Source organism: Aspergillus japonicus (genome assembly GCF_003184785.1).
Source record: "Aspergillus japonicus CBS 114.51 unplaced genomic scaffold BO86scaffold_48, whole genome shotgun sequence".
Taxonomy (NCBI): Eukaryota; Fungi; Ascomycota; class Eurotiomycetes; order Eurotiales; family Aspergillaceae; genus Aspergillus; species Aspergillus japonicus.
In genome coordinates this window covers 150,422-173,437 of record NW_020291685.1, presented here as the reverse complement: position 1 = coordinate 173,437, position 23,016 = coordinate 150,422, and the positions used below count along the sequence as shown (strand labels likewise).

Sequence of the window (23,016 nt, the reverse complement as noted above, 5' to 3'; positions counted from 1 at the left end):
CACAGTAAGCGCCTTATGTGAACTTGCAGGGAACGGATTGTTACCCTGATCTAGCTAGGGGCACAGCTCATCGGCAACCTACAACGTGGATTCAATTTGTACTCGTTGACAGTTTAGCGCACATAAAGACTGCCGTGGACGCGACACACTAGCCTGTTCTTCACTCCTCGACCCAAGAGCAGAGACATAGAGTGATCTTGATGACCATTGACCGAGATATTCTTAAATTAAAGTCACCTGAGAGAGAAAGTAACATTCTGAGCCCCGCCAAATATAAACTTGTAACGCGTCGCGCCATACTATCTGTTTTCAAACTTCAATTCAAGGACATGACAGGACAAATCAAGAGAAGAAAATACAAAGTAAAAACCGACCGAGCAGATACAGGAACATTGATTGAGATACGATGCAAGACTTTTGGTTAGCTTCCGTCACCAGATCACTTTCAGGTTGGCACCTTTGGCGAGAAGGCTTCCCAGTCTGATTGCCAAGCTTCTGAGCGAGACAAGCTGTCTAGGCCAGCTCCTCTTCGGAGCTGTGTGATCGGAACCCCCTTATTTCAGAGGAAGCATCGTCGCTCCAGAGGCGGTGGAAAAGGGCCTCACTGTCAGAAGTGGAGGGGTCGTGGTATTTGGATTTGTAATCAGAGTCAGGATCAAAACTGTCAACATGACTCCTTAGCAGGTGTGAAACGCTCTTCAACGAGGCCACCCTAATGAACATCGTTCTGATCGTCATGTGCAGTTTCTCTACCTCAAGTGCTAAGTCTTCGCCAAAACCGGCCAATAAATCTGGAACATCACTCTGGATACTGGCGATGATCATGTGCAGGGAGGACCCGAGAGCTTCAAAGACTGCTGAGTGGTCGAGCTCGACCCAGAAAGAACTTCCGAGAATTCTGGCTGGGGACAAGGATCTCTGCCCCGATCAATAACTTCATCAATGTACCTGGTAATATCCCGCATTGGTGGAGGACTTTCTCGGTCGCTGCTGGGAGTCGGGACCGTCAAGATGTCAGGTATCGCTTGATCAGCCGGAACCTGTGCTCCCTGTTCAGCAGCTCTGCCTGGAGATTCGGGTGTGGGAGCTCTGTCTTTTGTCGGAGTCGCGTCAGATGGGCCGGGGGAATTCGCGGTAGAAACATGGCGATTGCACGCGTCGCCGGCGACGTTGATACGCGATCGCCTCTGAGCACGAGTAATTGCCATTGTGTATGTGATCCTTCAATAGAGTGAGAGTATAATTGGGAAGAATTTTGTGCGTGGGCTTTTAGGATGGTGCGAAAGGCTCGATCATTCGAGAGAGATGAGATGGGTGTTGAGGTAGCGTTGTGTTTGGGTTCGCGACGCGCTATTTATATAGCGCGTGAGGCACGTGAAAGATAGTTTCGATGTATCGAGTCCTTCCGTATCTTCCCGGTGGTCTTCATTGATGCTTAGGCTTTTTAGTGGGTAAGGTGATGAGGTGATGGGAAGAACACTCAAGGCAGAGTGCATGGAGTTATAGGCGACGTGGCAAGACAATCTAGGAGGCCGGACCGCGACGATAGCAATGGATATACACGTGAACACGAGAAATGTTGCTCCAGACGGTTGTTTGGAGCGACCGATGAACCTTCATGTCATGTGCGTGAGATTAACCTAAGCCTTCGGTCACGTGGGCAGAGTAGTCAGCAATGTTGAGTCAGGCGTAGCCCAGAAACTGGGACCAGTAAATCCATGTGCAATTGGGCTCATTGTGCTGAAGAAATCAAAGCGTGGTGTGGCCAATCGTACTGTAATGCATGGGCACGAAAAGAGCAGCGAGAGCGCAAAAGTGGATTTCAGAGCAACGTAAGATCTGGACTCGGAACAGGGACAATGACAAAAAGCGAGAAAAAAGATTAGGTCAGCGGAGAAGCCTGACGGAACAAGATGTTGAATGACTGTCACTGTTATCCCTTCTGAATAAGTCAGCTCTACCTGCGAGATTGTTTGTTGTCACCTCTGACCCAGCCAACATAGGTTCTTGCCATCAAAAAGCCTTTTGATAAGGTTCGCCCCGCCTACACGTGGAGATTAGCAGCCGCCTCCGGAATCACATGCGGGGGCCAATGACTGCTGCTCAATTCGCTCGCCGCCTAGAATGCAAGTGGGGACCAGCAGTCGCTGGTGTCACCGTTGTTCCTTGCTGCTCTAAGTCAGCGCGGATAGCTTCGACCACACACAGACTTAGTTACTAAGGCTGTGGGTTTCGGGACTAGCACTCTTGCTCACATGGCCTGTACCGTCTCATAGTGAAAGAAACAGCTCTAAATCATTTTTTTCCAGAGCCTTATGTACTAAAATAGCTTACGGGCACAATGACTCAGTATTATACAGTCGGAGGAAAGTAGTCTGCGTACTCCCCCCACCAAACTGTTTGGTTCCAAGCGCCACTTTCCGCAGCACCGCCTTCCTAATTGCTCTTGTTAACAAAAAATATATGGTACAGCATGTTATACAAAGTATTGAGGACTTAGAGGTGGTGGCTTTCGCCGGTAGAATTAGGGTGTAACCAGTTTTAAATAGGAATAAGACGAACTCTTCGTGGAGTACGCAGGCTACTTTCCAGGGACTGTATTGTCACTGATTACTAGCTCTTAATGCCTAAGGCACCCGGCACGCCTTACCCGAATGAGGTTGGCAAAAGTTTTTGCCAACCTCGTTCGGGTAAGGCGGCAACTTCAACCAGGCTGCTCTCCATCTCGTCTACATCCTGCTCAACAACAAAAGACAGTAGCAATATGCAGTTGATATCCATGATAAATTCAAAGGTACTACTAGATTTAGACCTTTTTTGAGTAGACACATAGTCAAATTACAAGCAGAATACCGTGCTCGAAAGACTTACACTTAGTACCTGCAGATTTACAGATAATGCTCTAGTTCTGTATAGCTACGACATATACATAATGGTTTCAAGCAGACAACTGAAAATAAGTATTTATGCGTACGCCCAATTCCAGTTTATCTCCAGATATCTAAGTATCAGAGAGCACCATCAGCTTGATAGCTCATCAGTATTAACTTATCATAGCGGTGTCGATGACACTTATGAAATATGGGCTGCAGTCAGTCCCATTTGGCTTGGGCCAAGGAATGTGACGACCACGGTAAGCTACTTATGCCAGTGTGGCATATTACAGCCCGAATTCCAAGGCACACATCTTCCGCTCACTGATGTCCATATCCCGTGTACTCCGTCGTCGACTGCAACTGATGCGTCTCGATCTCCCCCGACTCCAGACAAGCCTGGTTCTTGGCGAGCACATGATCCGCCGGCAGCAGCCACCCGGGATGGAACACATTGAAGACACCAACGGCAATTACCATCATCACACCGTCTAGACCAATGAAATAGGACTCATGCGTGATGAGATAGCCAGTCCAGCCCTGCGCTAGCTCGATCGTCCGGTAGATACTCCGGATATAGATGCAGACGACGGACAGCACCATAGCGCCAACGAGGTAGGCGAGCGGACCGTGGAGGAGACCCTGCAAGTACCCGAGACGCAGGGAGCGGCGGAAGAAGTCCACGGCACAGAAGACAAAGACCGTGACGGAAACCAGCTGGAAAACGATACCGGCGACCATGGTGTTGGTGCCTGGGGCGGTGTTGCCGTTCACTTCGTTGGACTCGGTGGAGGCCAGTGCGCCGCCTACGGCTTGAACCACGAGTGAGATGACGTCGCAGGTGCAGAAGATCCAGAGGTATAGTTTTGGAGAGAGGATTGAGGATTCGCGGCCGAAGAGTTGGATGAGGCGACCGAGCAGGACGTAGATACCGGCGGTGAAGAAGGTTGGTGCTTTGAGGTGTTAGCGTGTGTGCAGGTAGAGGAAGGCTAGTTCTTACCGATGATCAGGGTTGAGATCTGGATCATGAATGCGGTGGAATTGTAGGGACATTGGGAGGCCCACGTCCGCCCGGCCCAACCGAGGACTTCCACTGCAGTGGGATTAGCTGGGTCTCCTTGTGATTTGGTGACTCAATAGCATTCATACCCATGCATCCGATGCTGAAGAGACTGCACCACCATGTTCGCTTCCAGCAGAATTGAGCGATATGGACGATCATCGATAAGCCGAAGAGGACACAGAACGCAATTCCGGCGCCTTCGGAGGGTATGTACCCGTACGAAGTACTAACGGTCTCGGTGTAGGCTTTGCAGCCTACGTAAATGTCATTCTCATCAGAAGTTGCCATTTTGAGATGGAAGGTTGATCAATCTGTTGCGGTAGAGAACAATAAAACAGGTTCTTGGCTGTGGATGAGATTCGAGAGTGCAAATTTAACTGCTGGTTCGAACAGCTGACATCTCGGCGATTTATATACCAGGGACACACTGAGAGGCTATAACAGAGGCTCTTAACTCATGGTGAAGGCATCAACATAAAGTTGACGCCATGACCAATCAAAAGACCACATTCTACACAGCCTTCTACTATGATTAACTCGAAGGATCAAAGGATCAGGCAGCGAAGATACGGAGTATGAATGGGGCGGCTCTCGGAAAGATCGACAGCCCTCGGATCTCTAATCTTATCCACAGCCGCACGCCAAGAGCTAGGGCCAGGCAATTGCCGTCTGTGATTGAACGGCCCGTAAATGTACGGCGTGGCTTATCTTTAGTGCGGTCCTTATATCCCGACGAGATTCTGATTGGTCTCATCGTAATCCCACCACCCCGGTGGGGGCCACGACAGCATGAAACGTGAGATAGGTTTTTCAGACAGTCCCTGTACATTTGAGTAGGTAGTCTATTTAGACACGGCTGATCCTTCGAGAGGACGCCTCGTCTCGCTCACCAGCCCACATTCTCCCATCGAAGCTCCCAAGGCCCGTCCAGTCCACGAGGCTTAAAGCGGAAGAGTACCAGACACGGATTTGCCCGCGACTCCCGTTCGCTAACTATCGACGCGTCGTGCACCCGCTGACGTGCCAGCGGAAACCTCTGCGCGACGGGCAGATGCGCGAGCCCCGCTTCCTCCAGTTCCATGACCCGACTCGCCACCGCAACATGCAGCCCTTTGTCCCACAAGCCTTCCCGAGCTGGATATCTCGTCAATAGACCAAGAGCTCTCCGCCGCAGAATCGGGTGTCGACAGCGCTGGGCCGTCCAGTAGAGCACAGGTATTAGCTCTGCGTCGAGATAAAATTGCTCCGCGACCGAGCCGCGTTCGTCTACGCCGCACAGTTCGACTAACTTCTCACCTGCACAGACGATTGCTTCGAAGTTCGGGACGAATTTGTCGAGGACCATCTCATCGAGTGAGGTACAGGTGCTAAGCCACGTGATCGCGGTGTGGTACTGGCATGCCATGGACAAAGGCGCCCGCGGATCGAGAATCCCGCTGGCTTTGGCGGGCTTCTTCCGCAGTGTCTCGAAGGCTTGGAACCATGCATGACACTCTCCGAGTAAAGCCGCTTGCTGTTGGAAATGTTCCGGATACAGCGGTTGTGGTGGGTTTGCCAAGACGTGACGCTGGGCGAAGCGGACAAAGGACAGGCACCTGGTGATCATGCTCGTCAGGTAATCCCTTGCTTGGTCGATATGGTCGAAAGTGAGATTCTTGTTCGATCGGAGAGGGGAAGGGTCGGGTGATCTTATGTCCAGCGCGGGCATGAGCGGTCGACCAAAGTACGACAATTGATTGTTCTGTCGGCAAAAGAACTGGAACAGGTCTTTATTAATGGTGTCCAGGGCGGCAGTTTGCCTCGAGAGGATATCCAGGCCGCCTTGGACGTGATTCATGGCTTGCCTGGAGTTGCCCTGGAGCATCTCGAGACAGACAAACAGGAGGCATTGGATGAGCATCATGTCAAAGCCCCTGTCTTTCGGGTCTCCGATCTGCCGTAGAAACTGTTGGATCGCTTTGTTGTACTGTTGCAGTGTGAACTCGTCAGTCGCATGTGCAGGCTCAAACCAGCCTGCCAGTTGACGATGGTGCAGCGCCCCGACAGCGGCAACGGCATGTCGGACCGCCTGGTTGCGATGACTGAGCTGCGGGAGGAACTGGTTCCAGAACTGCGACGGGAAGAAGCCCGACAGCGCGGGTGCGGTCTGCGTGCAAAAAAACTGCACGTACTGCCGCTCCTCCCGCGTGCCTGGCACGAGCACAATCTTTTGATCTGAAGTCGGGCTCAAGCCCTGGTGCCAAGGCGTGGACTGAACGAGGGCTTGGCGAAGTTGCGTCTGTGAGGCTTCGGTGTAGCCGTCGCATTTGCGCCCGGAGCGTGTGCACTGGCTGCACGCGGGCTTCTCTTCCCCACACTTGACGTGGCGGATCCTGTCATCTCGAGCCGTGAGTCAGGGGTTGTAGTTGTGTGGCGGTCTGACTCGGGTGTGCTACATACTTGCAGGTTATGCATCCTTTGCGGGACCTGCGGTTGCTGGTCCTTGTTCTTCGGGTCGCTGATGGTGCCATGGGTACGGTGGTGCTGACGCTATAGGGGATGAAATGATCTCAGGAGGTGGTTACTGATTGATAAGTCATGGTGGATGAGGCTGACACCCTTTATCGAGGGAATTTCGCGCTAGGCTGGCGCAGGATCAGCACCACGTGATCGGCCCTGAAACACTTGCAGTTATAGTCACCACGCGTCGGCCGTATTGCCACAGATTTATGGAGGAGCGTAGCGTAACCGCCACAAGGGTAAGGCGCGCCGGGCGGTGTTGTCTTTCTGTCACCACCTAGCCCTTCCAACAAGTGTTTAGTACACTTTCCAGTTCCAAGAGTCTGTACGACGTTAATATCTTCTGAATTAACACTCAGAGCAGAAAGCGGTGAGGCCCGGCGCTGCCGCCAGGTGCTGCTTTCCGGTATACGCGCTCGTCCTCCAGTTTCCGGAACCATTCACCCTGCGGTTTTCGTAACTGTCGGCTGGCATCAAGAGAAAATCTTCACTGTCGCCTCCAGCCGTGGAAGAGTTAGTATGTACATTGACTTCAGGCTGCAGGCGCGATGGTCGACGCCCACCCGGAAGAGGGCAAGCTCCTCTCCTTCAAGGGGAGTATGATCGTGGTGACCGGGGAGACGGTGGAGGAGGTGCAGACTATACAGACATAGCCTAAGACTGATACTATTATTGCCAAAAGGGTGACGATTACTTCAATCATGCACTTGCCCGGTCCGGAACACTCACACTACTTAGCTCAGCTCACCATAACTTCAGTTTCGCTTAGCCCTTGCATTCCTCTACACTTAGGATCTTGAAGAAAATGCAACAAGCCCGGCATCAAAGAACAAATCAAAACTTCCAATTTCCTCACCACTAGTTCTACCCATTGTGGGGGCCAAGAGCTCTAACATGTCGGCCCCAGCTGGCCCCCACATAGACATAAATGATTTCCTGCAGCCGCGTCTCAAAAACCAGACGAAAAGCCCGACTCGGGACTCCCTGTGCAAAAAGCCATGACACCCATAATCACAGTTCCACACCGAAATTATCGTCCATTACACTCTCTAAAGCTCGCGATAAGTCCACTCTCCAGCTAAGAGAACCACAGCAGACAGACATACCCGAATCATGACACCACAACCGCTTATACCCGGTCAGACACCCGTCTCCGTAATCACGACAACACGAGTCGGAGATCTCCCTGCACAGCACATCCCAATTCTTCGTCCTTGTCGAGGCAACGAAGAGCCAGCCGTCCGAGTCGGTGTCGCCGGGGGTGGATTTGCTGGCCCCGCAGAATGGAGAGCTGCCCCACCATTTGCACTCGTTGAAGCCGGCCATCTGACACTTTGAAGATGCATGGGTCGCGAATAGCATTACTGTGATCTTTGAAAGGGTGAGAAGTTGCATTGTGGTCAGTGTGGGAGGATATCGAGACAAAGAGAGCGATCGGAACGGTTGAGTTGCTTGTCTTTTGGAAGAAATAAGTGCACGAGGCTATATACTGCGAAGACAGCATGCTTGCTGAACTGAGTGAAAGGAGAATAGAGCTTCGGGGCTGAAGATAACATGGGCCGTGGACCGCCACCGAAGGGAATTATTGGGTCTGAGTTCGGTCTCTCTCGTATTCCAGGTTGGGTTGTTTGCGGGCAAAGCGTCTACAAGCATTAAAGTACCTCGTATCAGCTTGAAGCTACTATGAGTAGCTACGCAAAGTCACCTCGGTCGCTCGTCCCAGGCAGCGCTTCGCAGCTGCCACGTCAACCGCCTTCAGCCACCGCCGGAATAGTCCTTGGCAGTCGGGTTCCCATAGATGGAGGTTTGTCTGGTCACACCCCTACTCTACGCAGTCTATATCTATCGAAAATCTGATTGATGCTTCTGATAGTGTAGCGTAGCTACGGCAGAGTAGAGCGGCTAGTAGCTGATAGACACGTGATACCAAGGGGGGTTGCTGTATCGTAGTAGCTATCGTTATCATCAAACTCTTATCGGCTCAACTATCGCTCCTATTCTCCCGGGCACTTTTATTCACATTTTAACCCCATTTCTTCTTATTCGAAGGTTATTTTTCTGTGTGTTTACATAGCTCATTCCAAACTCAAGTTCGATGTATTGCGACATTCTGATGCCTGTCACCCCGCATAATTCACCTTATCGGGGCGATTGACAGCCGGGGAAGCCGACGGTCCCGAGCGTGGCTCGGGAGTACCCGACGATCTTAACTTGACACGAGTCCCGACTGTATTCCCACCGGGGAGAGGGAGGTATAAGTCCTTGTTCTACTGCATCACTGGCGAGAACGTCCATCGTAACTACAGCATCTTGACAAACTACTAACCCAGAACTCCCAGGATCTACCCTCAACACGAATCCATCTCCTCGACCTCCGTCAACTCCGCAATCGTCGCTTCCAGGAAGTCCTTCTGCGCCGCCAAGAACTCCGTCATGCCGGTAACACTGAACGGACGCTTGGTATCCACCCGCTTCCGCTCCTCCTTCAATTTCAAGCGGATGCGCTCCTCGAGCAGCTCCAACCGATACTCCGTGAAGCCATGGTAGAGCTCCGACCAGTTGCTGATGGCCCGGGACCCGGTCAGGACCAGCTCGTCGCGGATAGATGGATCCCGCGGTCGGAAGGGGATCACCATGCTGATCCGCTCGCGGCCGCCCTGCGCCTTGAGCGCCTGGTGCTCGATATATCGGCCTTGCATTACCACTGCGGTGCCCTGGAGACTTAATCAGCCTAGGGGAAGAGAAGAGGAGAAGAATTAAAGGAGAAAAATACACAAAGGAAAAAGAGACGGTAGCATGCCGTCGGTGACATACCATCGCTGGCCCGCGGATCTTCTTGATCTCGCCAGCTGGGATCCGGATAGCGGTCTCGCCACCAATCATGTGGCTGCAGTCCGACAGCATCGCCACGCACACGAATGGGAAACTGTCGTAATGCCATGCAAAGGCCGAAGTATCCGGTTTATCCTGGACTGTGGCAACGGCCGACGCATCCTCGTTGACAGAGATGTTGATATTGGCGATCTCGTAGTCGAACGCGACCACGAGGTCCACCCCAGCGACCTGGGATACAATGGCCTGCAGCTCGGCCGAGCTCCACGCATCGCAGGTGAAGGGGGCACGTCTGCCAGAAGTCAGTCGGTATGGCAAGCAAGGCACATCATCCCGCATCTGGAGTGGAGCGATTCGAACCCGATTCCCGCGCACGCTCTCGTTGAGGAGGATGATGTCTAGTAGTGAGCCGCGTTTCTTCATATGTTATCACAACTATAGGTATTTCGGCTTTGAAGCAACCGAGGCTTCGACCCGACGACCGAAATTGCACTCAATCGAGACTAGGAGTATCGAAGAACCATCATTGGCCAGAAATGATATGTCGGTGTTTAGACTGGAACCTACTAAATTAATAGTGAACAAAGACTGAGCAACATGGAAAGGAAGAAGCAGACTATGAGGAAAGGAATAAGAGCAAGTATCAGACATAGAAGAGGACAGAAAAGTGAGGTCGGGGCTAGTCCTTGCCGTCTCCCCGTTTGCCATGGCCGAGTGCGCTCTAACCTCAAGAACCTGCGCATCTTGCTCAATCCTTGCAAGTCCCCAGCCTCCGTTCCTGGTACGCTGGAGTCCACCCCAGCCCACAGTTGCCCCCCCCTCCGAAGTCCACAAGCCACGCATCGCGATGGAGACCGTCAATCACAACATTAGCTGCTTTGACATCCCCGCAAACGAGCCCGTGCCGGTGAAGTGTATGCACCGCGTCGGCGATTTGATCATACCACTTCTGGCGTTCGGCGATGCTTACCTCACCGTCATTGTCGGCCGTCATAAGGCAAGCCAGGGAAGCAGGCGACGGTATGTAAGCCATCAGTATACCGGGATACTGAGTACCGATGCCGATGATCCCTTCCAGCTTGGGCACCCGGAGCGAGCGTCCTCCGTCGTTGCACTGTTTCATCTTCCGTAGCATGGAAATCTCGCGCTGAAAGGACTCGGTCCCATTGGTCATTTTGTAGGCAAATGTCGCCCCACGGATCACGACTTCGAAGACTTTACCTCGCTCGACGTCGCGGAACCGCTCGACCTCCGAGAGTTGGAAGACGGGAGTATCCTGCATCTCATCTTCCACTGCATCCCAGTCGACCTCTGCACGCGCCAACGTCGGTGGGACAGGACAGGGTTCGAATGTTACCGTATCGTTCTTCTGCGGCATCAACCGGAAGCAAAGACGTGAATGCATCAGGTAAGACTCCAGATCCTGCGGGGGAGCGACTGACGTCGAGAGGAAAAGTGGTTCGCAATGGCGGCTTAGTAGCGAGAAAAGCTCCGCCCAGGACTGTTGAATGAAGAGATTGATGCATTGGTCAACAACGGGTGGCTTTCGGTTCCAACGCGCCGGGCTCGGAGAATTGTCGAATCGAATGAGGTATTCGGTGTCCAAGACACTCTCAGGCAGCCTAACCATGAAACAAACATACGCCGCCTGTAAGGCGCCCCGGAATGCGACATGGCCCAGACCGCTTACTCTGGCTTGAAGCCCAGAGTCGATTGGGCGGAGGTATTCATCGCGTGGGGCGTTGAAGTACACATCACCTGACTCTGAGGAATCAAGTTAGCCAGCTGAGTTGCAAGACGAGGCGGGTTGATGAGCCGTTATACCACTTACCCCACGCCTGTTGCTCACCAAATCCAACAAGGTCCAATCTTATGTCGCAAGGCCAGCGCACTCGCCCAGGGAGCATGGGTTCACTGTGGGTTGAATCACACCTGCTAGCCTGGTTGTCAGCCTCGTCAGGTCTGGGACTGCCAGGCGGACGGAAAAAGAATTCGGCCTTTCTTGCCATTGCGACAGGATGGCAATAAGAACAGAGGAAAGATCGGGTGCTTGGATTCTTGCACTTGGGAGAGACAAATGCTCAACCTGAGCGGTAAATTTGGATGAGGCTGTCTGTATTGGAGAAATAGAGGAGGAAAGGTGTGCTTCCTGTATACGCTTGTATGACCATCCAGAACGACTGTTTATAGGCTTCTTAGACTTGCTAAGTAAGGTATTTTGGATTGAGCAGTTGAAGACATAGGAGGAGAAACTGAAAAGGTGTTTAGAGACTAGCAGGAGCCTGGAGCAGATCAGCATACCAGATCCTGCTTTTTGAACCGATGTTGATTCAGGAAGTAAAGAATAATTCCATTGGGGTGATATCCCAGTCATCGATAATGCTTCGTTCTGGTGAAGGCGATTCCTTGTCCGCTGATTTATAGCCATTGACCATAAACAGGAACAGGACTTGGTTCTTTGTCGCCAGATAATGAAAGACAAACAAGTCTTTCTCCCTAGCTCATGGGTCTGAGCGGGTCTACAAAGATATTTTCGGAACCTCTAATTGTGGCAGTTTCACCTCGAGGATCCTTTGCCAGGGCGATGGGGAAACAAAATGTCTGTGTATGTACATTGAGACAGATATCTTTAGCATTGAACATCTGCGGTATCTCGTATTGTGAATGGATAAATAAGAGACATCTATGCTATATCCAATCATTATAACCGAGTAGTCTAGGGATGGAGAGATGATCAGTCCCTCGTCTAAGCACATGTCCACCACAACAATACTTGGTTTGGGGTAGTCTGGAGGCAACCTTGTCAGAGCGTACAAAGTGATCATGGCGTAACATTATTAGACCTTGTCTCAAAGAAGATGATACATGACCATGATCTATTCTAAGACGAACCCTTTGTCTTCCCAACTTGGCCTAGTCAGCCGCTGCTTTTGCAGCTGGCAGCACCACACCCTAATTCGCCCTAGATAGCTAGGTGCAGTCACCGCCCCTGGGTGATTTACCCGACCCGTTTGATGGTTCAATAGCTGCCATTGTCGCGCCGGGCTTTGTCAAGTTTGATCCTTTCGTCTCGGACCGATTAGCGTCAAAAATTCGCCGAGCAACACCGAAGAGAGATGTCTCGACTCGTCATCAGAATCGATCAAAGGTGATGCAATTGGGCACTTGCAACCTGTGCCTGACAGCAAAGTGCCGTGGCTACACGGCCACTGTTCTTTCGTTAATTAAATCTAAGCGGACTACCAAGGTACTAGTATTGGACCAAGGTACCGCGCAGGCAGGCCATTCGGGGTTGCATACTGAAGGCACGGATTTACCCGGGGTAAGTTACATAAGAGGGGTCTGGGAAGATGACCTACGTGAAACATGGACGGGGAAAATAGAATTTTCTCTCGAATGTTCGTAGTGCTTGCAGTAACTGTATTTTTTCACTGATCTTAGGGTCAAAGTGGCCGACCCTTTGATACCCCGCGAATTGGGCTTTCTACCCAGTTGCCCTGGGTGCGGTCGCTTCAAACTTAGCCTTCTGAGGCGGTAGGAAAGGTCTGGAACCAACTGTCAAGATTCACTGGAGGGTTGATTATACTTTGAAGCGAGCGATGTGAAGCTCAAGCCATTGAGGACACTGCAAAGGTCATAGGAATTGATTTCCACATGATGTTGCGTGCTGATAGGACGGAAGAAAACATGAAAGTGTTCCGGAATTGGCCAAATGAGTGGAGCTAAGCACCGCCCCTTACATACGAATGGACCATTATGTCTGTACATACATATGCGCGGATCTAGGGGTACAAGATTATAGAAAATCACAATGACATACAAGCAGGTTTGTCAATGTAACAGCATTGACTTAACCCTGATTTCTGGATCAAGCTGCAGTCACTTCCTTGGCGACAACGACAACGTGGTCATTCACATAGATGGCCTTCACCTTCAAAGCTGCGAGGCAGACCCATGAACCTGTTGCATCCCGGCAGTATAAGTATTAACGCCCCCCTCACGGGTATGCTCGATTGCAAAGCTTGCCCAAGGCTGTCGCCCAGTCGTTTCTAACGCACCCCCAACAGTCGTAGCATCGACTGAGCCTATGGCCCTACCGCCTCGAAGTCAAACCAGCAGCGCCGGGCGCTCGACGCCGCACAATCTCAATGTGCTCCAGCGCCGATACCACGCGGAATTTTACAAGACCGTCGCCAAGGTGATGGCCCTGCGGGAAACCTACCTCCAAGAACGAATCCTTTTCGTCAAAAGCAGCGAAATGGTGCCGATCCTCAAGGGCCTCGGCGCAAGAGATGAAGACTTCGAACTCATCCAGAAGATCAGCGACACCACCGGCCCCGATCCCACGCTCGAATATCGCACCGTGACCTCCGCGCGCTACTGCCTCGACTTCGAGACGCGATGCATCCAACGCCTGGAGAAGAGGCCCTGCGGCCCGAGGACCGAGGAACCCTATAAACGCTACGATCCAGGCGTCCAGCGGGAGTTCGAGGAGGCACCGCTCGAGATGCAGGGAAACACAGTCGTCCAGGCCCTGATGCTCTTCAAGGCGTTAGTCTTCCACAAGGTACCTATCCTGCCTCGCGAGAAGTTGGACTACACGTCGCATCAATGGGTGTGCACCGTGCTCAACGTGCGCATCTTCACCGACGATCGCCAGGGGGTCCAGGGCGAGCCGGCGCCCGGGGGCGTCCACTCCGATGGGTCGGACCACACTATGACTGTATTTCTAGGATCGTCCAACATGCGCTCGGACAGCGCAGTCACCTACCTCCACGATAACCTGGAGACGACGGGGGCACCACTGTGGGAGACGAATCCCGCATTGATCCGCGCGCGGGTGCAGCATCGCGACTTTCTTGACACGTTGATTTTCGCCGACAACCACTACAAGCGATGTGTCACACAGCTGAACGCATGCGACCCGTCCGACCGGGCGTTGCGTGATATGTTGGTCATCTTTACACGTCGACCGAAGCGCGACGACCATGGGCTGGGTCACGCGGAGACTCAGGCGCTGCATACCACCTGTCCGCTGCAAATCCCCCTCTGGCTGCCATGAGCAGGCCTTTGAGATACTTCGTCTTTCTCTCGTACTCGCAACTGCGAGAATGTGTTTTCTTTCTTTTTCTTTTTTATTTTTTTTTTCCTGGTTTGTTTTCCTTTCTTTTTGCAGCGATTTCTATACCACTATCCGCCATTACAACCGCAATTGATATCCTTCCAAAGTTTCTTTCTCTTTCGAGTACGTAACGAGACCGACACACATGACAGCGCCGTTTATGTGCTCTCCGTGCTGGAACCATGTACCTCGAGCGTTGAGGGGTAGAGAGGCCCGACATCGCGCCTTGCATGAACCTTGCTCCAACAAGACACCGGATACACCGCCACATGCCTCGAGTACCCCCTTTCGGCTTCCAGAGCTCCTTACAACATCAAGCAAGGTCATGATTCTCAACCTTGTTACAAAGGCGTCATTCCATGGTCGGCACACCAGAGTTCGGTTGCATTGACAGGAGATAGGAAGAGGTCAGCAGGTTCTGTTTGCCTTGCCCTCAGGGGAGAGGGCCTCTTTTCTGTGCGCCCTTGACCGGTTACTTTCTCAATTATCTATAATTATACTGAGCGATAAGGATTTTCTTCTATGGATGGCTGTTTTGTGCGCCCGGAACTAACTAGCCTATCGAATTTCAAGCTCAATTTACTCAGATCTACTCACGCTCTCACATGTTCTGAAATGATAGTCCGCATGGAACATGTATTACTCCTGCACGGATTTGTCCCGCCAGTCAAAGATACGAGGGTTAAAAGCAGTGGGACGGAATGCTTCCTGTATTCGCATCTGTGTCTATCGCTTAATTTCCAAAGCACCTTTTAGCTTAGACACTACTGTACAAATCCCCGACAGATCCAACTCAAGCCAAGCACAGATAGCATTGTGACAAAAACATACAGAACCCGTCAAAAGACGTACCTTGCAACTCGGCAAAGAATGTATGCAGAGGTGGGGGATGCTGCAGCTTTGTCCGAGAAAATTGTCTTCCTCTCCACAGTGCGTACAACATAGCTCCAATTCGATATAGATTAACCTTTAGAGCACCGGTGTACCGGTATACGCTGCGAACATAAAAATGTTCCCACAGGTGGTGTCTCTTCTGTTAGGGAATGGCCATTCTGTAAAAGAAAAAGACTGGATCTGTACGGAACCGATTCTTTATTCTTCAAGAATAAACACAAGGGCCGAAGTTATCATTGGAACTGAAGCCTCGAAGCTAACCGTACGAATGCCTCTCTTCAAGCTGGATCCCGTTAGATATACCCCAAGACCTGTTTATCATAATCGGTAAGCACACAGATATGCTCCATGATGCGGAGAGAACAGGAGTACCTTACCTATCGTGCTTAAACTGTATTGTCTGATGACTTTCTACAGTAGGTAGACAGCTGTTGTGAGAAAATTGTACAGCCCACGGTAGGTAGCGTATGCAGTACAGTACTTGCGTAACCCTATTGTTCACTGACCCGTAGTGCCTACGCGAGAACTATGAATGGATAAGCTTAAATCACTACACTTTGATAGGGCTGGGCCCGATAGAGTTCTAAAACAGCTGATGATCTATCTACCTTTCCCGCTGCCCCACTAGAAAACGTCTATGCCCGTTATCCTAATCACTATCACTCGACTCTCCATCCGAGTCCTTGTCCGAGTCACTGCCCTCACTTTCTGCTACATCTGACGAACTGCCATGGGTCGTAGAGCTCGCATCCCCATCCCCATTCCCTTCGCCCTCCCCCTCCGGTTCCGCCACATACTCCTCTTCCGCCGACGTCGACGAAAATGCATGCCCATCGTGTGTCTTGTGCCTTGTGAGGAAGCATTTATAACAGAAGTCGAAGTCGAAACAGACTTGACACTTGTGGCGATAGCCGTAGAGACTCTAACAAATAAGCATTAGCCAGTGTCTTCAGAAGGTGGTGGAGCAAGGTTGAAACAGTTGAAACAGAGGACAACGGAAGGAATGGGAAAGGGGCGTACCATGAAGCAGCCGTCACAGGTGCCGTTGAAAGAAGCAGCCACGCGGCTGAAATGAATACCAACATTCTCAAGCGCGTCGGCCTGTGGATGCGCGCTCTGATACGCGTCTTCAAGCAGTCTTACCACGCTATCGGAATGGCCGTGGTACCGAGCGATCTTGGCAGCTGACCACGTCCGTCCGAGCCCAACCCACTGCGTACAGGGGTTGGCACCGCGGTTGAGAAGCATGGAGATGATCTCCTCATGCACACTCGCGGTGGTGCTTCGGCTGAGGCGGTTCCAGCCTCGCGCAGCCCACAGCAACGGGGTCCAGCCGTCGTCGTCGGGGACATCCAGCAGCTCCCGCGAGAGGCTGAGAACTCTTTCGACTAGAGCGGTCGACCCGCTGAGCATAGCAAAATGCAGGACCGTGCGGCCCACATGGTCTCGCGCCTCAATGTCACCGCCCTGCTCGAATATGAGGTCCACATGACCGACAGAGTTGGCAGCCGCGAGGTGCATTGCAGTCCGCCCCTGGATATCCGGCTGATCAACGCGAGCGCCTTTATCGAGCAGGGCGGTAGCGATCACTAATGGCGCTGTGACACAGATCCAGCTCAGCAGAGAGCCCCGCATGCTCCCTATTCTGTTGACATCCAATTGCTCCAGGCTCAGTAGATAGTTGCAAATCTTGCTCTGATGCTCCCACTCCCCGAAGGGGCCGCGGTAACCTGCTTGGTGCAGAGGCGACCCGCTCTGCGGATCGACGAGGTTGATATCAGCACCGGCATCGACCAGTAGCTTGACCATTTCTAGAGACGAGTCCCAGCAGGCATAGTGCAGCGGACCACCCCGGATGGAACCTACAGTGTTCAGCTGCGCCCCGCGGGCGAGCAGATATTTGACCAAAGCAGCATTCTCATGACCGACCGCGCACATCAGCACCGTCAGGCCTTTACGATTGCGAGCCTCGAGGTCTGCGCCGGCGTTGATCAGTGGGCGGACGGTTTCTATACGCGTAGTTGGTGAGATATACATGAGAGGCGTAAACCCTTCCTGCTGGGCGTGATTCACATCCGGGCGGAATTCCAGCAAGAGCTGGACGAGGGCAGGATTGTCGAGTCGTACCGCATCATGCAACGGTGTCTGCCCCTTGGATCCTTGAGGATTTACATTGGCGCCAGCTTCCAGGAGCAAACGTACCGAGTCTACCCGCTCTTTCTTCACGGCGCACCCCAACGCCGTGTATCCATTGTAGGGATCATCCCCGTACTGCACTTCGAGGTCGGGGCCAAACTCCAACAGTGTCCTCACATTCTCCGTCTGATCGTAGGTAGCACTCAATGCCAACGGTGTCCAGTTCCAAGCCACAATATTGGGATTGGCCCCTTTCTCAAGCAGGGCCCGAGTGGCTTGCGGCTGCGAGTAACCGATGTGTAGAGGTGTCCAGCCCGCTTCAGAGATTTGATTCAGGTTCGCCCCGTGGTCACACAGCAACCGAATGATTTCCGCATGCCCTCTTTCAGCCGCCAGGTGAAGGCCATTGCTATTGCCCTGATCAGATAGCGTCGCCTGTGCCCCCTTGCCGATGAGGTAATCAGCCACTTCCACATGTCCCGAATAAGCAGCCCGTAGCAATGCCGTCCGATTATAAGACCCCAGCGCATCCACGGGGTGGCCAGCCTCCACAAGCAGCTTCACAAGCTCCAGTTTGCCAGCCCCGGCTGCCTCGGGCAGAGGAACGACTTCATTCGTTGTCACATGCGGATTGGCCCCGTGCTCGAGTAGGAGCTTAGTAATGTGGTCGTGACCCTTGTTGATGGCGAACTGCAAGGGGCTCCAATTGACCGACCCAAGGACATTAGGGTCCGCTCCGCTTTTGAGAAGCAGGCGTACGCTTTGGACGTAGCCTTGGTCTGCGGCGGCTGCTAGAGGCGTCCAGCGTACATCGCCGTGTTTGTCCAGTTCCAACTCAGAGTGTTTTACCAGCTCCTGAACAACATCGTAATATCCCCATTGGCAGGCCCGACATAAAGCTGACTGCCCGTCGTCGCCGCCCAGGGCATTGATATCTGCCCCGGCGGCCAACAGAAGTCTCACGGCTCCAACGTGTCCATGCGCGGAGGCAATGTGCAGCAATTGACGTCTCCTCGAATAGAGACGGCCAGCGATGGCCCCTCTGCCAAGAAAGAACTTGAGACTGTCCAGATACCCCGCTGCGGCGGACCAGAAAACCGCTGAGTGCAGGTAGATATCTCCCTCGTACTCGTACGTGCCGTGAAGTGCAGCGCCTGCATCGAGAAGCTTAGCTAGAAGGCGAGTCGAGTTCAGAGTAGCAGCCCGAATGAGGATAAAGTCGGGCCATTCGAACGGCGACCCGGAGCTAGTTGACCGAATGATATACGAGACCACTAGATTGATGACTTCTTCATCAGCGGACCAGTTGGCTGCCCAAAGAATGTCATGCTTCTGCGCATCATTCAAGGTGCAATGGCTCAGTATCGCCTTCAGCTGATCCCTTTGTCTGTATCGCGCAGCCTCCCAGGCCGCCGAGACTAATGTGTTCATATTGTTGGTGTATTCCTCCGGAAATGAGCTTGGATTCTCCAATACCCATGTATGCAGTCGCATGCCAACCATGAACGGCAACACCAAGGCGTGGCTTCGGTCGGGTCGCTCGAAGAGATTTGATGCAGCCCACCGAGCAACAGCAATACGTCGATAAGCCAAGGGATCGGTGAGGATCTTCTTTACATGGGACCTTATAGCCTCAGTGACCACTACCGACCCAAAATGTTGTTCCAGGTAAAGTGCCGCATAGTCCGCAAAGTTGAACTCTGTGTTCGAAAATCGAGCATCCTGCAGCTCAGGGGTGCTCCAACGCTTTGGCCCTTCTTTCCACTTCTCGAATCCAATTGATGAAAGGTATGTCAAACAGCCGATCAGAATCTTTGTACTAGCTACCGTGGAGCCAGAATTAGGCTCGAGAACTTTAAGGGCCCTTGAGAGCTGAGGATGCGCCAAGTGAACCTCTTGATACTTGACCACTAGTAGGCCATCGAACAGCTCCTTGATTGTCTCGCGTGATATTTCAGTTTCAGCGTGCGAGGCGCTGGAGATTGATATCGCGCGGCGCAGCTCCCACACTGTCAAAGGTCGCAATGTCCGATTCACCCAGAGTAGTATCTCCCCTGCCAAGTCCCACTTTTCCTCTTGCGCTCTGAGGCTGCCCACAATGCTGGAAGTGGCGTTTTGCCTAGCTTGGAGATCTGAAGACAGAAGATTGATCGCATCCTGCACTTCGCTGCTGCTCACAGGCCCCTTTCTACGTCTCAGACGCCCAAGCACAAACTCACCCCAGTCCAAATCATTATTGGAATCAAGAGTCGTCTCTTGAGTTCTCCGAGAAGTACCACGGAGAAATGGGTACTGTCGCACAATATCTTGAAGCGCAGCCTCCCTGTTTGCCTTGCGGGTTTCGTGAAGGATGCTGTGGGAAGGGTTATCAAGATCAATGGTAGGCCATTCCGAGAGACTCTGCCGCAAAGCGTTATGCGTCACAAAGTTCTGAGTTACAATGGCATATTTGGCGCAGCATTCATTGGCGGTAAACAGTTCATCAACTATAGCCACGAATCGTGTAAGCGGCAAGCCACAGTCCTTCGCGTTTGTGATAATGCACCAAACGGTCTTGTCGTCAGCGTAAGTGACAAGCTGTCGGTAACATTGCAACAGCTCCGCCTCCGTACAGGTACGAAAATTGATCATGCGCTCAAGGAGTGCGCTGATTGGCGTCATCATACTCGCGCTGTGCCGTAGCAGCTGTGCGATAAGTGACTTGAGCAGGCCAGTGTATGTTGCCAAGCGATCGTCACGGCTGTCGAACTGAAAGTAGATAATCATGTGTTTGCTTGGGTCGTCAGATTTCACCTTGTCGCGCACATGACTCAGAACCTGATCACCTGCGAGATGAGATGCAACTGAACCATGAAGGTATACCCTGGCTGAGCGCCGTGGTACCAACCAGGCCTTCAGAGTCGAATGGCTTGTGATCCAAGCATAGGGGTTGAATGCTCTCGACAGCCATCTGCTTGGGTAGAGTGGGGGCGCCATGGGTATCATGTACGACCACCAATCGGAAAATCTGACCGCCTCGCAAAAGGACTCTGTAAAAGCTGAGTATGCTACAGACATTCCAGGATGTGCATGCTGGACATACCCTTTGCGGACCCAGAAATACGGTCTTGAATCTTGTGATAGACGGCATCTTCCTTTCGAAGACGGCAAAGGTCACCATGAGATTTGGAAGACGCCAGGGGGATTTCGTATGGCAGACCAATGGTTGCTGTCATCTGGTCAAAGATCTACTGATAGTTAGTAAGTATTCCAAAGGCAGAAACATGGACGCTGTCCGTGTTAAAGGACCAGGCACCTGGTCAGCACTGTGGTTGGAATATATATTAATGATCTCCACAGACAGCGAGGCCTGCAACCCCACGAAGGTCGAATTCAACTCCTCAATGCCCTCACCTAAAGCAGTGATATCTTCCATACGAACATCGTGAGAGGAAACTCCATTTTGAAATACGAGAGGGAGCAGCTGATTTGCCATGTTGCCGTCATATATGGATTGATGGGGACATCCGAAGAAAACCTACGCATGTCAGCTTCTGACTGCTGCGGCTTTGGGCCCAGGAATTCTACCAGAGCTCGAGTATATATCGTGAACCAGGTGTAGTTGATCTTTTCCAGCAGTGCGATACGCAAGGCCTCTTTGACAATGATTCCCCCGATGTCATGCGTGATGAACACCACAGGGCGGAATGGGTCCTAGGGGCGGATCAGTTGTGGACCAGCGGAAAATCAACCGCAATCAACCACAGACCTCTGGATCATCCTTCACTTTCTGAAAAAGCTCATTAATCAATGAATCTGCTAGATCATGAATTGCAGCCATGGGTGATTTGTTGAGGCTGTCTAGCTTTAAGGAATATCCGAAACTGTAGATTCGTGCTACTGGTGGATTCCCAGCAAGACCCTCGGTCAGCCAGGTTGGCTTGCCATCCTCTTCCGTCGGACTAGCCCAGGAATTTTGCTGATCTCCATGGAGTCCGTGAACCAAGACAATGCTAGGTGATTTTGTCAGTGTTCAAAGTTCGAGAAGATTAACAAGGCAGGGAAGTCATACTCATACTGGCCCTCGGTCGGCTCTAGAAGAGCTAACATGGGCGATTTGACATCTGGGGAGTCTATACCCTCCTCGCTCACTGTTGATGCAGCTTGTTCAGGATCTTTGACTGTCTCTATTTCAGGGTCCTTTTCTAGCCGTTCATCGTCCGACTCTGAGCCTGAAGTGGACGAGCTAGATGTCGTGCTTTGTTCATCGTCAGAGCTGGCGATCGACCCGTGGTCGGACATGACAATAAAAGCAGCAATAGGCCTGATACGTCGGCAGCTGAGGATTAACTGTCCAATATGTGCGAAACTCGACAATCTAGGAGATCTCAGGTGTTGTGAGCAAGACTCTGTGCAGTTTCCCTGTTTCAAGTGGGTGCGTGTCTGGAAGCTGGCAATTAGCCGGTGCCTCCCTTAGTGCATTTGGGCCGAAAAGAAGGGGTGCATGTCAGCTCTGCCAAGAAGCGTGGAGTCACCCTTAAATTCCTTCTTATCTTGCCAAATCCCAACTTTTACCAGAAACACCTTGAAAATACAAAAAACCTTACATGAGAATGGGTGATACAGCAATCGAGCAAGACCAGAATACCGACGGGGATTTCGAACCTGCCGATAACAGCCCCTATTTTCCTTCGGGCGGGCTGAGCTGGGATCTCGGACTGGCCCCTGCTGGAGACGCAGGCAGTTCGTTTCGCGTGCAGAATGACCCGCGTGCGCCTTACCAGCGCAGCAACGTGATCGAGCGTAAAGGTACAATCGACATCCGCTGTTCTTGTCTCGACGTGATTCATGGCATAATGAGCGAGCGTGGAGACGATCGATTTGCAACCCTGCTCGTGCTTGAATTCCGGGTTGACGTGCGGAAACGCGCCCGGCGAATCGAAGGGGTCCAGATCGCCCTCGAATTTAGGGCTCGGGAGGCAGGCGAGGACGGTCCTGAAGTGTATAAAATCGCTCCGGATGGTAACTTCAGCCTTGTTCCCACGAGCCAACGAGAGGACATCAAGCGATCGGTTTCCGGCCAAGCAGGAGCCTCAGCACCGGTGGGAGGGCTGAGCATCACCGGAACACTTGGCTGGGAGAAGACTATCAGCCGCGAGACGCAGGACCATTGCACTGTGGTAGGATCGAGGGACTTGGTGGGCCGGAACTGGGGACCGGCAAACAGTGCGTCCTGGACTCTGCTGGAGAACAAGTCCACCGAGAGTGGCGTCCCATCTCTACTGCGCACAGCCATTTTGCTGCGAAGGGACGATGAGCGGCCATTCGAGTGCGTGGTGAAGCTTACGGCCGATGTTGTCAGCGGCTGGCGGGAACGGCTGTGGGGAGGCAAAGGACGTGTGCCCAAGGATGATCCAGTCCTGTTCGACCCCCTTTTGGATCCGACGAATAATCTGCGGGAATTTGATGTCTATAATCTGGACCAGGTCGATTTGGAGGGGTTGTGCAGGGTCACGCACCAGCGGCATTGGCAGGACGCACCTAAGCACTAGTCTCTGTCTTAGCCAATCAAACCACATCAAACACGAGGAATGGTCAGAAGATATGCAGGTTGGATA

General features: G+C 52.3%; 7 protein-coding genes across 7 annotated transcripts; 2 read left to right on the top strand and 5 right to left on the bottom strand.

The window, feature by feature from the left end:
• Positions 1 to 623: 623 nt before the first annotated feature.
• On the bottom strand, positions 624 to 1,310 carry BO86DRAFT_157330 (uncharacterized protein). Its single transcript, XM_025666379.1, has one exon. The coding sequence runs from the start codon at positions 1,206 to 1,208 to the stop codon at positions 822 to 824; it is 387 nt and encodes a 128-aa protein (XP_025525127.1). The 5' UTR covers positions 1,209 to 1,310; the 3' UTR covers positions 624 to 821.
• Positions 1,311 to 2,905: 1,595 nt separating this feature from the next.
• Positions 2,906 to 4,300, bottom strand: BO86DRAFT_367256 (RTA1 domain-containing protein). Its single transcript, XM_025670142.1, has 3 exons — positions 4,023 to 4,300; positions 3,874 to 3,966; positions 2,906 to 3,826 (listed from the first exon to the last, which is right to left on the bottom strand). The coding sequence occupies exons 1-3, from the start codon at positions 4,222 to 4,224 to the stop codon at positions 3,195 to 3,197; spliced, it is 927 nt and encodes a 308-aa protein (XP_025525126.1). The 5' UTR covers positions 4,225 to 4,300; the 3' UTR covers positions 2,906 to 3,194.
• A 522-nt stretch (positions 4,301 to 4,822) lies between these two features.
• Positions 4,823 to 6,474, bottom strand: BO86DRAFT_411797 (Zn(II)2Cys6 transcription factor; the record flags this gene model as incomplete). Its single annotated transcript, XM_025674609.1, has 2 exons — positions 6,376 to 6,474; positions 4,823 to 6,308 (listed from the first exon to the last, which is right to left on the bottom strand). The coding sequence occupies exons 1-2, from the start codon at positions 6,444 to 6,446 to the stop codon at positions 4,823 to 4,825; spliced, it is 1,557 nt and encodes a 518-aa protein (XP_025525125.1). The 5' UTR covers positions 6,447 to 6,474.
• A 972-nt stretch (positions 6,475 to 7,446) lies between these two features.
• BO86DRAFT_402066 (uncharacterized protein) lies at positions 7,447 to 7,830 on the bottom strand (the record flags this gene model as incomplete). Its single annotated transcript, XM_025673816.1, has 2 exons — positions 7,447 to 7,484; positions 7,542 to 7,830. 2 exons carry the CDS (start codon positions 7,828 to 7,830, stop codon positions 7,447 to 7,449), a joined length of 327 nt encoding a protein of 108 aa, XP_025525124.1.
• A 932-nt stretch (positions 7,831 to 8,762) lies between these two features.
• Positions 8,763 to 9,606, bottom strand: BO86DRAFT_436408 (uncharacterized protein; the record flags this gene model as incomplete). Its single annotated transcript, XM_025676012.1, has 2 exons — positions 8,763 to 9,149; positions 9,250 to 9,606. The coding sequence occupies 2 exons, from the start codon at positions 9,604 to 9,606 to the stop codon at positions 8,784 to 8,786; spliced, it is 723 nt and encodes a 240-aa protein (XP_025525123.1). The 3' UTR covers positions 8,763 to 8,783.
• Positions 9,607 to 13,187: 3,581 nt separating this feature from the next.
• Positions 13,188 to 14,329, top strand: BO86DRAFT_420999 (uncharacterized protein; the record flags this gene model as incomplete). The annotated part of the gene is made up of 2 exons (XM_025675244.1): positions 13,188 to 13,213; positions 13,384 to 14,329. The coding sequence occupies 2 exons, from the start codon at positions 13,188 to 13,190 to the stop codon at positions 14,327 to 14,329; spliced, it is 972 nt and encodes a 323-aa protein (XP_025525122.1).
• A 7,659-nt stretch (positions 14,330 to 21,988) lies between these two features.
• On the top strand, positions 21,989 to 23,002 carry BO86DRAFT_391225 (uncharacterized protein). The gene has a single exon (XM_025672550.1). The coding sequence runs from the start codon at positions 22,012 to 22,014 to the stop codon at positions 22,948 to 22,950; it is 939 nt and encodes a 312-aa protein (XP_025525121.1). The 5' UTR covers positions 21,989 to 22,011; the 3' UTR covers positions 22,951 to 23,002.
• The last annotated feature ends 14 nt before the right edge of the window (positions 23,003 to 23,016 follow it).